Source organism: Amphiprion ocellaris, chromosome 17, assembly GCF_022539595.1.
Source record: "Amphiprion ocellaris isolate individual 3 ecotype Okinawa chromosome 17, ASM2253959v1, whole genome shotgun sequence".
Taxonomy (NCBI): domain Eukaryota; kingdom Metazoa; phylum Chordata; class Actinopteri; family Pomacentridae; genus Amphiprion; species Amphiprion ocellaris.
This window is the reverse complement of record NC_072782.1, coordinates 2,707,050-2,724,222: the sequence shown is the minus strand read 5'-3', so window position 1 is coordinate 2,724,222 and position 17,173 is coordinate 2,707,050. Positions and strand designations below refer to the sequence as shown.

The following is a 17,173-nucleotide window of genomic DNA, read 5'->3' as shown; positions in this document are numbered from 1 at the left end:
GTTCCTTTGTAGACACTCTATGATCTGGAAGTTGTAATGTGGAAATAATAAACTGAGGCTGAATGTTGTTGAAATTTAATTTATTTTTCTGAAGAAATTTCAGGTTTTTCATGATGTTTTGCAAAAAGATAATTCCTTAAATGTGAAAATTTTCAAAACGTATAATTTTAAAAGGAAATATGTGGAGTTGTGGTTATTTATAGGTTATTATGCTGTGATTTTGACTCGTCTGGTCCACTGGAGATGAAATTGGGCTGAATGTGGAACCTGGACTAAGATGAGTTTGACATCCCTGGGCTACAGGGTAAGATATCAAAAAGGGTTTGATAATACTAAATCTAGGTTAAATAGATGTATTTTTTCCAGAATGTAATTGTGACATTTACAACCGGTTTTGTTCAAATTTGTTGCCCAGTCCGACTACCTAAATGGATCTGTAACACAGCCAGTGTATTATCAGTCTTGTTGGTTCTTTCCAGCTAAATCCTGTTCTAACTTGCTTCCTCCTCCTTCCTTCCCCCACTGCTGTGGCAAACACACCTACTGTATTCCAACAAAACAGACTTCAGGTGAGCATATGTCTGCTCCTAGCTTCAGTGTTATTCTTTAATTAGCCGGTTTATTTTAGGGGCCGTTGTGTCAAAGGTGCTGCACAGTGAAATTAAATTTTCCCAGGGGTGTCACATTGTTCATTTTCATGAGTCAGTGTGAGTCAAGTCCCAATTAGTTCACCTTCTGAAATGTGAAGTTGCCACATCGTTGTCAGACTTATTTCGTGGGAGCAGGAGTAAATGACTCAGCCCATTTACAGATAAGCCAGAGGGAGGAGGTGATGTTATGTGTGTTTATAGAGGGGGGGAAGCAGGCAGGTATTCACAGGTCTCGGCTTTCTTCCTCTTCCCTCCTTCCTTTTGTTACAGATTCCCCCACTGAAAGAGGAACTTTTTCACAGGACCTTTAACATACACACCAGCACCTGGAAGTTTCAACTCCACGGCGTACATTTTTAGGACACCAGGGTTAAAATCTTTGCTTCTGTGAGTACATGTTTTCCATTTTTTCTTGCAATATTTGCAGTGCTGTTTTCCACTCTGCCTGAGTTCCCTGAAACCAGAGTAGAACTCAACCTCGCCGTGTTGGTGAGAAACCTGAACAACGAGATGCTTTGATAAGTGGAATAGCTTCCCCATCACCGCTTATTTATCAGAAAAGTCTTGTCTCTTTATTCTCTGCAGTAACCTCACCACGAACAGTGTCTGTTTTTGTAAATTCAGCCGTGAAGCAACACTTTGTTTAGGAGTTAATTTAGTGTCTTTGGTGATTCAGAATGCGTTACACTGTGCTTTTGTATTTATTCAGGAGGTCAGTCTAAGAAAAAATAGAACTAGTGTCATAACTAAATAAACAAATGCCACTTTTTTTTAAAGTAAATGCCGTACATTTAATCACATTCCAGCTTCAAAACATATGTCGTTGTGCAGTAAATATTGCCAGTAAAATTTAATTTTATTCTTTTTTTGTACACATGCTGCAATGTTCAGTTTGTTTTGTGCACATGAAACTGCAGTTGGGTTGTTATGTTTTTTTGGGGTCATTTGTATGTGATCATTTTAAAGTAAAATGAGGGTGGGGCGCCACATCGCCATACAAGCAGCATACAGTTCCATGTGTGAGCGGTGAAATTTAATCTCCTTACTTATAATCTGTTGTTTTTGTTGTTGTTTTATCTACGCAAAAGTAGAGTTTGTGACATTGAACATCAATAAAATTAACATGATTTCTAAATTTCACAGAATGAAGAGGTCCATTTTAAATTGAAGTCACTTATCTTCATCATCGACACACATATATTTCATTGTTACGTCTAAACCAGGGTTGTCAAACTCATCTTAGTGCAGGTTCCACATTCAGCCCAATTTGATCTACAGTAACCAGAGCATAATAACCTATAAATAACCACAACTCCATATCTTTCCTTTGTTTTATTGCAAAAAGTACATTCTGAAAATGTTCACATTTAGGGAATTATCTTTTTACAAAATATTATGAACAACCTGAAATTTATTCAGAAAAATAAGCTAAATTTCAAAAATATTCACCCTCGATTTATCATTTCCACATTACAACTTCCAGATCAGAATGTCTACAAAGGAACACATTTAGTCACAGCTATCTGGAAATGAACAATATAGTATTTTACTTTATGATCAAAACGACAAAAGTCAGACAAAAAATGACAAAACAAACAACAACAACAGGACAAAATATGACAAAAATGAGATACAATATGACACAAGTAAGACAAAAAAAGACAAAACAACAAAAACTAGCCACAAAACAATGAATAAAGCGAAACACAAAATGACAAAAATGAGACAAAAAACACAAGCGAGACAAGGAAACACAGAAATGACAAAAACATCAGACAAATGACAAAAGTCAGACAAAAAAAACATGACAAAAGAACAAAAAAAAACAGGACAAAATATGACAGAAACGAGGCACAGAACGACGAAAGAACAATGAACAATCTAGTATTTTTCTTTATGATCAAAACAACCAGTCATGGTCTAGAAATTATTACAAATTAATAGTTTTACAAATTTACAATCTGCAGTTAATGTCTCCTCTGGAATTTTTATATTTTACAAAGTCGTCCCACGAGCCACATGTTTGACACCCCTGGTCTAAACCAAGTTCTACTTTGTTTAGTGAGTGACTAAAATTACTAGTTTGTCGTAACAGAACTTTTATTTGTCTTTAAGGAGGAGTTCTAAAAACACTCTTCCAGACTTGTTTGGCCAAACATCTCTTCCAGCTCTGCGTCTTGTCTGAGCCTTATTGTGTTTCAGGGTGTGTCTTGTCCACACATTCATCGTTTCCTTCTCCTATTCTCCTTCCACTTTTCACTACTTCTCTTTCTCTTCCAGTGTTTTGTTCCTTCCTTCCCTCCACTCCCTCTTCTACAATGGACACCCCTGTTCCTAATCTCCAACCACGAGGCATCGACCTCAGCCTGCCGACCTGTGAGGAGACTCAGTGCAACAGCCACGGTGACTGCGTTCCTCCTCCGGGTGGCGGCACCGATCTGGTGTGCGACTGTCATCTGGGCTACCGGGGCGAATTCTGCGAAGACACCGTCAACGGGGCACTGAGTCTGCCGCTGACCCTGAGCGTGATCGCCGTCATCATCGGGCTGCTGATCCTGGCCTTCATCCTCGCCAAGATGAGGCAGAGACAGAAGAAAAATAGAAGGTACCAAAGTATTACAGAATGTTGTCACAAGCTTTACCAGGTGTTATTATCAGGAAGTGAGTTGGGACATTGTGATCACTTGTTTTCCCCATAGCTAGACTAGATACCATGCAGTACACTAGCTAAACCTTCTGCTTTGTTGGGACAGAACACTGAGTGTACCAGAGTGCTTGCAGATGTGAAAATAATGTAAATGAAAAGTAATGTTTAGAGCTAAATCCAGAGGTTGCCTGGACAGTGGTTTTGTAGCTCAGTGGGTCTGCATGACTTATTCTAATTCCTGTCTAAAATGAGCAAAGAGATGGAGTCGAAGTGGAGCTCTGAGTCATGGACTAAGATGGTCTTCAAGCTTTAATACAGTTTTTTTTAGATAAATACATTTTTATCACCTGTACAGTTCTCATGAATGGGGAAATTAGCTATAGAGACCAAAGGCATAATTGTACCACGCTATGAACATGTTTACATTTGCTGTATAGTTGAACGTTTTAACATGGGAGTCTGTGAGGATAGAATTTGCTGTTGAAGTTGCCCTCAAGTGGCCGTTTGTGGAACTGCAGTTTTTCTGCATTGACTTCATCTTTCAGTCTTGAAGGTTGATGCTTGTCATTACCTAACACTCTGGCCTCTGTTCAGAAAGTTGAGTATTTGGCTGATGAAACTGTTTCTTGGCAAAAAGTTGGGCGAAACCTAGCAACTCCAGGTAACATACAGACTGTAATCCTCTCATGTCATTCTCAAAAAGGAGGCAATTAACTGCCTCCCAGATTGTAAAACTATTGTTATTATCCTCTGGGAGCCATTTCCTGGCAAACGTTAACATAAATACATATCAGCATGAATAATAAGCGTAGTTGTGATTCAGGTTTGTTCACCTCTCATGCATTCATCGTTATCAACAATGAGATAAGAAAATGGAAAAATTATAATCCTAAACTTTTGTGTGTCAACAGGAGACATCTGGCAGCAAAACATGGCTACAACATCGCTGTCTGATGGGCACAAATCTCAACTATATCTGAGGTAGGCATGTGGCTGGAGACATTTAATCCATAAAAACATTCCATATTGGAAAACAATGACCTGCAAATCAAATGAAATGGTATAGACATATACTGTAGGTAATTAATTGTATAATATAACTACATTACAGTAAGCATTATTTACGTTTTTTTGAGAAAACGTTTACAAAAGGATTCCATTACTTACAAACATCCAGAGCTAATATAGTACTATGCACATGCCCTGTGGAATTTTCTTGCAAACTAAACAAAAGTTATGTTTACATTCTCCAAAATGCAGTTTTTTTAAAAGTCTAGCAGAAGGGTTTGGAGGCAGAGTGGTCTAACCCACTTGTAGATTTTGGGAAAAATGGGTTGAAAATTTTATGTTTTCAAGAATGGTCTAACATTTGAAGCAGCACTGTAACACTGTAGAGGAGGTCCTTGGTTTACGACGACCTCGACTTATGTCGTTTCATCATTATGTTATAATTGATTACAGGCCGGTCCTCGGTTTAACCTACGGCGTTTCGTTGTTATATCTGAACTGGTTCAGTTGATTTAGTTGGCGAGCGGAGCGGATGAATACTGCATGTACAGTATTCATCCACTCCGCGTCGTCACGCGGCGCTATAAGACGGCTTTCTTTGCATTTTTGTGGGTATTTTCTTACCGAGTTGTGTTTCAGTGTGAGCTAATGACTGTTTTCGTTACTGTAGTTGTACAAAGATGTAAACTGATCGATATCGTGATGCACGTAACGGCTTTTTTTACATTTTCACCAAAGTTCCGACTTACGGCGAAAGTTGACCCACGCCACACTGTAGGAACGGAACTCCAACATAAGTTAAGGACCTCCTGCATTTGGGTTGTGGGTTAGACCGCTTTGCCACAAAATCTAGACCAGAAATGATATAAAACTGAGTTAGGATTTTTTGTGGGTTAGACCACGGTGCTTCTAACCCCCTCAGCCATTGAAATAATTCCTCTCATTCTTGTCCAGGTCAACCATGATGTTGTGAACAATGATACCATTGAGCTTCCATCTGCGTTCCTCTCCAGTGTTTAACAGCACCATTTAAGTGTGAATCTTGCAAAAAGAGAAGCAGATCTCCTTCTCTACCTTGATGGCTGACTTGTGACTTCTACTGAGTGGCTTCCTGTTTGCTGCAGCATCCCAGAGACTCAAACACTGACCTGACGAACCGATGCGATTCGAACATCGGGTCAGTTTGTTGCTTTCAGACTCTGAACTGCTCTCAACTCTCAACTCCTAAAAGTTTAACAACTACTGTAAGAGACAGACTGTTTAGCAGTGACACAAATTCACTGTTTTTATACATCATCCAATGATAATAAGATATAACACTAAATTATATCCTCATGCACAGGTTTAATATGAGCAGATGGCATGAATGTAACATGTCAGCATCTGTACATCCCTCCAGAGCTCTCAGGCAGTTCACTTAACCAGGCAGTAGTGAGTGGTTTACAGGTTTACATGCATCTGGATGTCACTGCCACTTCATAAAGCTGGATTTTGGATATTCAGTTTTTAGACCACGAGAGCCTTTAAGCAGATGTCAGTATATTGTTTGTGCTACTAGCAACACACAGCATGAAATTAGGAAAAAATCTTTAGTTTTTCCTGTATTTAGTCATTTGTACAGATGTTTCCATTGACTGTCCGCTCACTGACTGAATTCTTCTCTGAAACAGACTTTTATAGATTAAATGACTGTGTTGTTTGCAGTTTGAATTTGCAGAAACAAACGTCAGGATCTGTCCATACTTCATTCAGAATTTGCTGCTTTGATCACATTTCTTGTTTCCACAGAAACTGATAATTTCCTCTAACACTGGCTGCATTTTAGTAAAATAGTCTTCACTGTGATGGAGCAGCAACTTCCCTTCTTCCATGTTTTAATACTTAACAGGAGTAAGTTTATACGGCTGTTGAAAACTATAAGTAGACGGACTTTAGATGTTTCCATGGCAATTGATTTTTATAAGTAAGCCAGAATGTTTTAACTGATTTAATTTTGTGCTTTTTTTTTAATGATGACTTAATTCAATATATATATGCACTTTACGAGAAGGATGTGGTTTTATTCCACAGGTGTAGTTATGTAGTTGCTGATTTTTCATATTATTGCTTTTAGGCCCTTGTGAGACTCTGGGTTTGTTTAGGAAGCATTTCTTCTTCTCCTCTTTCAAACTGATCCTGTCTTTAATTTTCTTACCTGAAAAGCACCTGTACATCACTGCCTTCCTTTAGCTCTGATGAAAACAGATTACTGCCATTCAAAAGTTTGGGGTCACCCAGACAATTCCACGTTTTCCATGAAAACTCCCACTTTTATCCATGTGCTAACATAACTGCACAAGGGTTTTCTAATCATCAATGAGCCTTTCAACACCATTAGCTAACACAATGTAGCATTAGAACACAGGAGTGATGGTTGCTGGAAATGTTCCTCTGTACCCCTATGGAGATATTCCATTAAAAATCAGCCGTTTCCAGCTAGAATAGTCATTTACCACATTAACAATGTCTACACTGGATTCATTTAATGTTATCTTCATTGAAAAAAAACTGCTTTTCTTTCAAATTTAAGGACTTTTCTAAGTGACCCTGAACTTTTGAACAGTCTAAATTGGCACAATTCTGTCCAGTTTTCAAACATTCTGTATCGACGCTATGAGTGGTGGAAGCAGATTTTAAGCTGAGCTTCTGAAACATCCCTCATGCAGTCTGAATTTCGGCTTGCAGAATGATTATTATTCATGCATTTATATCTGATAAACCTCTGTAACTGTGTAGATGTCTCAGAATCAAAGCTACATGTCACTAATCTACAGGCTACTCTGTGTGTTAGCCAGTGTTCGGTGCTTTTCTCTGCTCTTTTGTCTATTTCTTCTCTACTCTGCTGACTGAATCACTGCTAACATGCCTGCTGAAAACCACAAACATCGACACTTTTTGTTTTTGTGTTGCTGTTTTACACGGCTGTTCATGTAACTACACTACATTAACACGCTGATGTGTACTTTTGGAAGCTGAGCGGTAGAAAATGATGAGTGTCGGACAAATGAGCGACTGTGTGCGGTTGTGCGTGTGAACGGATTGCGGGATAATTTGTCGCTCTGCTCAGAAGTGATTAGTCAGGATGACAAAACACCAAAGACAAAACTCCATTAATGAGTTCTAAGAAGGCATTCCTTTAAAAAGCTGTCAGTGGATCAACAAAGTGTGGACTTGGCTGTTAATTTTCAGCTCTGCTACACACAATATTCAGTGTGTTTGGTGCTGAAAAATGAAGTGCAGGTAGAATAAAGTAACAAGACAAAGAAAGTAAAGGAGTTTTTCTGCAGAGAATGAGATTCTGTCTGTCTGCCAACTGAAACCAAAACATGTTTTCCTGCTTTGCTTCATTTGAAAATTCCTCTCGGGTTAGGAATGTTTGAGTGTAAGCCAGACTGTTTTAATTGTGCTTTACCAGGATTTTTCTCTATAATTACAACGTGGAGGTTATTCTTTTGTTTCGGTTGAGGATCTTTGACCTCGTTTCTCCTGCTGTATTTTCTAATGTCTGTTTATTTCACTGACATGTAGACTTTTTAATCATATAGACAGAAGATAATAATGCCTCACTGTACTTTACATGCACACTGTTTACACCGAGCAACTGTATTTAATTCAGTTTTTTAAATATACTATTATCACTTTTCTGTAGTTTTCAAATAAAATGTACAAAAACCCAAATTGAGAAATGATTTATATAAAACTTTTGTATAAATGCACACAGTTTCATACAAATAAAGTCTGTTTTTACAGAAATTTTGCTTGTTTTGGTGCTACAGAATACTTCAGATGAAGGTTTTGCAGGTTGCTGCTCTTTATTCAGGTGTTCAGTTTGTGCTGCAGGGTGTCATTGTGTATTTCTGCTGCAGACGTTGTGTGTTTGTGTTGTGCATTTTGCATGTGGAACCTCTGACATGATAGTATCAGCCCCAGTGTTTACTAAACTCAACTGGAACCAGATTCTGAATCGGCTGTCAAAGCTCACGATATTTTTTGTTTGTCATGTGAGAAAACATGTATCTGATCCAACAAGGAACCGAGAGATCTGCCATGAGGGCGACACCACGTCGCCTGTTTTCCTGTTCATGACAAGAGTCTGCATGTTTGTTTTATGGAAGGAAGAGCAAACAAATTATAGTAAACAGAATGTTAACTTAATGAAGCAGAACTCCACTGACTTCATACAGAGTAATAGATTTATTGGAGTATATTTGATTGAGAAATTCTATTTTCTGCAGCTGTGGAGGAAATTTGTCAAGTTTGACACAAAAAGTGTTTTTGGATTAGAGACTAGAAATGTTTAGTGGAAGGACTGAGTTACTAACAGGTGCTCTGGAAAAAGCAAACGTTCTTGAAATTGGGTTGGAAAAGGTCACATTGATCTTCATCACTAGTCCTCTACTAACTCCTCATTCAACCCTCCTGTTGTCCTCATTTACAGGCATCAAAAAATATTGTTTCCTTGTCTGAAAAAAATCTAAAAATTCAGCAAAAATAGTTCCCCAAATTTCAGAAAAATTGCAAAACATTCAGGAAGAAAATTCCAATAATTCCTTAAATGTTTCCCTCAAAAGTTTTATTTTAAAAAATCCCCCAAATTTGACAAGAAAATTCTTGTAAATATTTTCAAAAAATGAGTAAAAATCTTCCCAAAAAATCCTAAAAATATCTAAAGTGATTCCATACACCTACTTCCACTGCTGCTGCTCCTCCTGCTTCTCCTCAACATATGGAAATCCCCACTATAGCTCCATCTTCTCCTCCTCCGTCTCCTACACATGTCTCCACAGCTGCATCCACTTCCCTTCTAGCACCTGTAACCTGCTCTGTCACAGAGACAGGGCTGATGCTGGAGCTTCAGAGACTTTGCTCTGGGAAGGCAGCTGGTCCAGATGGTGTGTGTCCAATTCTGCTTAAAGACTTAAAGTGTTGCACAACTGTGTCAACGTCTCCACAGGATCTTCAACCTGAGTCTACAACTGGCTACAGCTGCCTGCTCTATGGAAAACATCCTGTATTGTACCGGTACCAAAAATCAAATGTCCGGCTGAACTAAATGACTACAGACCTATTGCCCTTACCTCACACATCATAAAAACTCTGGAGCAGCTGATTCTATGCCTACTGAGGCTTGAGGTCAAAGACAACCTTGATTCCTTGCAGTTTGCATACAAAGAACACATTGGAGTGGATGATTCCATCCTCTTCATGCTTCACTGTGCCCTGTCTCATCTGGAGGAACCTGGAGTTTATGTGAGAATCGTGTTCTTTGATTTTTCAAACGCATTCAACTCCATCCAACGTACCGTACTCAAAGACAAGCTCACTGAGATGGGAGTGGATCCTTCCTGTGTTTCTTGGATCATAGATTACCTGACAGGAAGGCCACAGTTTGTCAGGCTGGGGAACTGTGATTCTGGGACATTAATGAGCAGTACTGGGGCTCCACAAGGAACAGTCTTGGCTCCATTCCTGTTCACACTGTATACATCAGGCTTCAGATACAGCACTGAGTCCTGCCACATTCAGAAATACTCTGATGACACTGCTATCATGGCATGTATCAGAAATGGACATGAAGCTGAATACAGGGATCTGATAACTGCCTTCAGTGACTGGAGTCACAAAAACTGCCTGCTACTCATCGCCTCAAAGACAAAGGAAATGATCATTGATTTCTGCAGATCCAAACCCCCTTTTCAGCCCAGCCAGCGAACACCTGTGGCGTGGACATCAACGTGGTGACATCGTATAAATATTTAGGTATCCACCTGGATAATAAGTTGGACTGGTCTAAAAATGTAGACTTCATCTATAAAAAGGGCCAGAGCCGACTTTTTAGCCTCAGAAGACTTGGATCATTAGACATCTGCAGTAAGATGCTGCAGATGTTTTATCAGTCTGTGGTAGCAAGTGTCCTGTTTTATGCTGCAGTCTGCTGGGGAGGCAGTATAAAAAACAAGGATGCAAGGTGTCTGAACAAACTGATTAAAAAGCTGGTTCTGTGGAATCAGATTGAACTCATTGGAGGATGAGATGGAGAGACATGCACTTAGAAAGATGGAGGCCATTCTGACAAACCTGGATCATCCACTTCACATCTGCCTCAATGAACAACGAAACATTGGTGAACAGCTCCTATCCCTGCAGGACTGAAAGATTCAGAAAATCTTTCTTACCATCAGCAATCAGACTATTTAATTCAAAAGTAAACAGATGAGACCAGACAATTGAATTTCCCTTCAGGGATTAATAAAGTCATTGAATTGTATTATTGTATATATATCAGTAAAACTTCTATTTTCTTTAAGAACATTCACAAAAAATCTACCAAAATCCAGCAAAATTCGCTGGATTTCGATTTTTCTGTGAATGTTCTAAAGAAACATTTTAACATTTCTTTTTTTCCACCAAAAAATGTTCAAAGATTTCCCAAATATGTTGAAAATGGGGACATCAGAAGTTTTACTGTGAAAATATATTTTTTCCCACATTTTCAAACTTTAAAACGGGTCAATTTTGACCCACAGGACGACACGAGGGTTAAAGTGATTCTTTTGCACCTGATCAATGCATAATTACAGGTTATTACAAGAAATAACATGATGATTTTTGCATTTATTTCATGTAAAAAATATAGTTTGTAGTGATAAAATTGATTTTAATAACGTACATATGCTTTAATATTTATGACAGCTAGAAATGCAATTCTTACATGTATGTCATGCTAAAAATACATATATTAAACATTAAATACACTAACTGTTGTGCTGATGATGGAAAAATACTGTAAAATTTTAAAGATTCGAACTTTTTTGGAATGAAGCCAATTTATTTATTTTTTTTAAAAAATCTTCTGCTAGAATTAGAAAATCACACTCTAAAACATTTTCTACATTTACAGTGAATAAATGTATTGATACTGTTGATTTTAAGGGTTAAAAAAAACTTGCTTCATTACATATTTTACTGTAAAAAAAACAATTTTAACCTTTAAAAAATTTAAAATTGACTTGAAAATGCCATATAAAACAGAGTTTGTGTAACTTATAAGTATTACAGCATTTTTCCATCATCAGCACAACAGTTAGTTTATTTAACCTAAATATATGTATTTTTGGCAATAACTGTGGTTAAAGCTGTCATAAACATTAAAACATAAGTCTGTTATTAACACAAAAGTACATTAATTTGACCGATAAACTGTCTTTTTTTTAGCATGTAATAAATGCAGAAATTACCATGTTACTTGTTATAAATATTGCAGCACAATATATGTAATAATATGTAATATGTACATTTAACTGGGAAAAACTGTATTCTTTTCAAGAATTTAATGCAAAAATTCCAGTATTGTTCTACATATTGTGGCATTTTTTTCCATTAAAAACTGTGCAACAGTTGGTAAATGTATTTTTTCAAGAGAAAAAACGGTGATTCAGTTGTACATAAACTGCATCAAACTGTTTTAGAGTTTACAGATTTTTACCGTCATGGTTTCACAGTTTGTTTGTATGTTTGTTTGTTTTTACAGTGTATTAATATGTGTTGGACCCTCAGACTGCATAAAATGGGATCTAAAAAGCATTCTACTCTCCATCTAATTCAGCTGTTGTGGTGTTTCAGAGATGCTTTGGGATTTCTTAGGAGCCGATTTGTTTCCAGGAGACATACGAGGATCCACAGTTCTCTTCAGCATCGCCTCTTTTCACAGCAGTTTGAACAGAAGAGATAATCTTGTTGGACGAGATGCGTAAAAAAGCAACCTCTCCAACCGGTCAGACTGCATCGTCTGTATGCTTACGAGGTGAACACAGTGAACTGGGTGGAAGAAAGGAAGTAAACTATGACTGTAATGTGCAGCCAGTCTCTCTCTCTGTGTTTGTGTTGGAACAGCGTGAATAATGAGTTTTCTTTTGTCCATCTCTAGGTTTGGCACAAAGCAATGTAGTTCCACATAAAGAAGTTTTTTTTACAGTAAAATTCCGGCATCTGTTGTTGCCAGAATGCTGTCCTACAATTACGGTAAAACATTTTCTACATTTAAGGTAAGGAAATGTATTGATAGTGTTGATTTTACAATTAAAAAACGTGCTTCATGCTATATTTTACTGTAAAAAAAAAACAACTTTAAAATTTACATGAAAATACCATATAAAGCAAAGTTTGTGCAACCTATTATAAATATTACAGCATTTTTTCATCAGCAGCACAAGAGTTTGTGTATTTAACATTACATATATGTATTTTTAGCTATTTAGCTGTCAAATATTAAAGCATACGTCCATTATTCACATAAAAGTGCATCAATTTGACTGCTACAAACTATTTTTTTACACCAGCACAACAATATGTACATCTAACTGTGAAAAAAAATTATTCTTTTGAGAAATAAATGCAAAAATTACAATATTGATGTGCATTTTTCAATTAACCCTCGTGTTGACCTGTTTTAAAGTTTGAAAATGTGGAGAAAAAAAATTTTTTTCACAGTGAAAACTTCCACATTTTTGGGAAATTTTTGCACATTTTTTGGTGGAAAAAAAAGAAATGTTAAAAAAAAATTTCTTTAAAAACGTTCAGAAAAAAGATTTTTTCCCGAATGTTCTTAGAGAAAATATTAGAACTTTTACTGATATATATGTAATCACTTTAGATATTTTTAGGATTTTTTTTGGAAGATTTCTATTAATTTTTTGAAAATATTTATTTTTCTTTTATTTTCTTTTTGATATTTTGAATTTTTATTTCTTGCCAAATTTGGGGATTTTTTTAAAAAATAATTTTTTAAGGGAAACTTTTAAAGAATTTTTGGAATTTTCTTCCCGGAGGTTTTGCAAATTTTTCTAAATTTGGGGAATTTTTTGCTGAATTTTTGGATTTTTTTCAGAGAAGGGAACAATATTTTTTGGTGGCCGCAAGAGTAAAGAAATGTATTTTTGTAAGAGAATAAAATGTAAAAAATACAGTTTTCCCCTGATTAATTTATTTATGGTGATTCAGTTTTACATAAACTGTTTTAGAGTTACAGATTTTTATTAGAATACTTTTAATTACAGCCAGAAAATCAATGTGCATGTTAATTTATGATGTATATTTGTTGCTTTAAAGCTATTGTATTATTATAAATATTTATCTTTTTCTGCAGAATCATAACCAAAGCCATTTCTAGACTCCTGTGTTCTGCAGTAAAATATGAAAGTTTAAAAAAAAAGGAACTGAGCCGTATGTTATTAGGAAATTTAATCACAGAGCAACATTAAACACTTCAGGGTGCTTCTTCTGGAGGTTCGTCTCGACTTGCCTTGTGTCCATCAGTAAAGTGCTTCACAACACAGTATTCACATAAATATAGAGCTTTAAAAAAAGACGTGTCTGCATTAGCTGATGTGTACAGAAAAATAAAGGCTTCCTTAAAGGTAAGGGATATTTACAACTCTAGTGGAGCAAAACTTCCATTTTACAACAGTTTTTCTTCATTCTCCAAAGTCCTTCATGACACACTCCTTCCATTTTCTCATTATAATCATCATTAAATCACTAGTGGAGGCCTGTAATGTGTCACAATGACAGAATAATTAATAATAATCAAGCTGAGGCCATAATGAGCCACATTAACCTGCAGCCACGGACCTGTCCCTCCATCAAACACGTTGTTCTAGAACAGATAGAAGACTTTAAATATGAATGGCCTCATGATGTGACGGAGTTTACATTTAATATTTAAGGCAGGGGTGTCAAACATGCGGCCCGAGGGCCAAAAGCGGCCCTCCAGAGGGTCCAATCCGGCCCTCAAAGTGTAAAAAGACATTAAAGAGAAGACAATAAAATTCTAGATCGCTCATTGTTCTTTTGTCATTTTGTTGCTTTTTTTGTCTCATTTTTGTCCATTTTTTGTTTCTTTGTAACTTTTTTGTCAGCTTTTTTTGTCACTTTGCTGTTTCGTTTTGCGTCTGTCTCATTTGTGGCATTTTGTGTCTCATTTTTGTAATATTTTGTCTTGTTTTTGTTGGTTTTTGTCTGACTTTTGATGTTTGTCTCAAGTTTTTGTCGTTTTGTTTCATTTTTGTCTCATTTCTGGGTTTTTTTGTCTATTTTTCTTTAGAATCATGTCGCTTGCTTCATTTTTTTTTTGTCATTTTGTGTCTCAATCGTGTAATATTTTGTCTTGTCTTTGTTATTTTTGGTCTTTTTTTGTCGTTTTGATCATAAAGTAAAATCCTATATCATCAGTTCCAGATAGCTGTGACTAAAAGTTTTGTGCCTTTTTGTGGATAAACTGTGATCTGGAAGTTGTAATGTGGAAATGATAAACTGAGGCTGAATGCTGTTGCAACTGAATTTATTTTTCTTCGTAAATTTCAGGTTGTTCATAATGTTTTGTAAAAAGATAATTCCTTAAATGTGAACATTTTTTGCACTAAAACAAAGGAACCATTGTGGCTATTTATATGTTATTATGCTGTGAATTTACTGGTTGTTTCAGATCAAATTTTGCTGAATGTGGAACCTGAACTAGAATAAGTTTGACACCCCTGCTCTACAATGTTTTCCACTCACAGTCTCTTCAGTAAATTGTCCTCTCCTGTGTCTCCAGCTCCTCATAGGTCTGCATCGTAAGGTCTTCCGTTCACGGAGGTGTTGGCTGACCGGGCTGCGGGGCTCTTGGCCCGGGGGAAGGACACATCATCATCCAGGGAGTCCTTGGAGTAGGGGACGCTGCTGGCGCTGCTCCTGGCCCGGTTCAGGCTCGGCACGTCCAGGCGTCTCGGCGCGGCCTTGGGTTGCCTGAACCGACTCACCACCTCCTCCACCGGCCTCTCGCCCCGGTTCTTCCCTCCGCAGCAGCGGCAGATCCCGATGAACATGACGAAGCCGCCCAGCACCTCGAAGATCCCGCCGATGTAGCCCAGCACGATGCAGTAGCCTACCTCCACGTCCGTGAGATTAAAGTCGGAGGTGATCTCGGTGAGGATGTGCGTGTACCAGGCGATGGGGATGATGGTCATGACGCCCGACAGGAAGATGAGCAGCCCGCCCAGACCCGCCACCGTCCAGTTGGGCTGGTCCCTCCAGCAGCGGATCCCGGGGATGGCCACGGCCAGACCGATGAGCGTCACGATGAGGGAGGCCACCATGAGCCCCCGGGCCACCTCGATGATCTGGTTGCCGAAGTAGGTGGTGTCCTGCACACCGCACTCCACCGTGGTGGAGGTGGTGGTGGCCCTGCAGATGTCCCAGATGCCCTGCTGGAGGAACTCATTGGGCGCGCTGTCGGGGAGGCTGTTCAGGGTCCTCCAGTTTGGAGCCACGGTGGCGGTGAGGTCCAGGACCCAGCCGCAGGGAGCCATGACCAGCCCGAAGATGAAGATGCCCGGAGTCCGCAGAGAAGTCCGGATCCACTCCTGGGCGGTTTGTCTCGGCATGGTTCCTGCTGCTGCTGCTGCTGTTGAGGATGAAGATGAAGATGTTGTGTCTTCTTGCTCCCAAACGCTGAGTAATAATTTCGACAGGAGCGGCTGAGTTTTGACAGCTGCTCTTTAAAAACAAGTCCGACTGAAACCTGCTGGTGGGCGGAGCTTCGGCCTCACCTGTACCCAGAGTCCCCAAACCGGACAGGTGTGGCGCACAGACTGCAGCTTTTCTCATCCTCACCGGGAGCAGCAAAGACGTGCAGAGGGGGAGTTTCGATGAGGCTTTTTGTCATGCAAACGTGATAAAAAACAAGAAGACAGAGATTTTTTCCCCAGTAAGAACTCCTTTTATCTTCAGCTTTCTCATATTTCAAAATAAAAGCAGGACTTCCATATTCAGCAAGAAAATTTCACCAGTTTTCTGTCTGAAACTAAAGTAAATCAGGAAAATATAGACTTTCAATGACAGGTAAAGTTGCTAGAAACCGTAGTGAGACTTGACAACTTTTATTTACCTGCTAAAACTAAAATGCAATCCTCTCTGCCAGTCTTTAATGGCAATAAAGGAGTGAAATGGATCAATGGATCCAGTTGACTCCAATGGAATAAAAGTGTATCTGCACTCAGAACACAGTCTGAAACATAAACCACAAGTACACATGTTTAATAGCAGATTTTCCTTCACAGATCACAAAATATCTGGATTTTCATTTTCAGTCTTTTGTTGACTAAAAAAATCCCCAAAGGCTTGATAATCAGTGACACAGTCAGGAAAAGGTGTATATTTTAAATGACTGAGTGTTAAATGAGACTTGTGTGAAAAACACAAAAAAGCCATTTACTTCAATATTAAATTACAAAATTGCATGTATTTTAAAATATAGTGAGGGCTGATGTTGAGATTCGACAAAAAGATGAATGAGTTATTGCGATATGTATGCACTCAAAGGCATAGAAAATCACCCTCTCTGCTCTCATAGGGTCTGTCTATTATACTCCTCCCAGCAGAGGGTAAGAAGGTCGAGGTCGGTCTTTCACAGTTATTCCACTAGCGAGGAGCTCCAAGGCCTCCACAGATTAATTTTCTTGGACCTTCAAGAGACAAAAACGAGGCTTTATGTGCCGTCAGGGTTGAACTGATGCGAGTCAAACCTTCACATGAGAGATCACACAGTTAATGTATGAAATATGCAAAAGTAAACCAGGGCAATGTTGAAATTCCATCACTTTAGAGCAGGAGTGTCAACCTCATCTTAGTTCAGGTTCCACATTCAGCCCAGTTTGATCTCCAGTGACCAGTAAAATCACAGCATAATAACCTATAAATTATCAGAACTCCACGTTTCCTTTGTTTTAGTGCAAAAAAGTACATTCTGAAAATGTTGACATTTAAGGTATTATCTTTTTACAAAACATCA

General features: G+C 38.2%; 2 protein-coding genes across 2 annotated transcripts; one reads left to right on the top strand and one right to left on the bottom strand.

Moving 5' to 3' along the window:
- The first annotated feature begins 835 nt into the window (after nt 1–835).
- Nucleotides 836–8,022, top strand: LOC111565731 (fibropellin-1-like). The gene is made up of 4 exons (XM_023265942.3): nt 836–1,037; nt 2,931–3,255; nt 4,209–4,278; nt 5,260–8,022. Exons 2-3 carry the CDS (start codon nt 2,969–2,971, stop codon nt 4,249–4,251), a joined length of 330 nt encoding a protein of 109 aa, XP_023121710.1. The 5' UTR covers nt 836–1,037; nt 2,931–2,968; the 3' UTR covers nt 4,252–4,278; nt 5,260–8,022.
- A 5,545-nt stretch (nt 8,023–13,567) lies between these two features.
- Nucleotides 13,568–15,863, bottom strand: cldn23.1 (claudin 23.1). The gene has a single exon (XM_023265939.3). It carries the CDS (start codon nt 15,765–15,767, stop codon nt 14,943–14,945), a length of 825 nt encoding a protein of 274 aa, XP_023121707.2. The 5' UTR covers nt 15,768–15,863; the 3' UTR covers nt 13,568–14,942.
- Nucleotides 15,864–17,173: the final 1,310 nt, after the last annotated feature.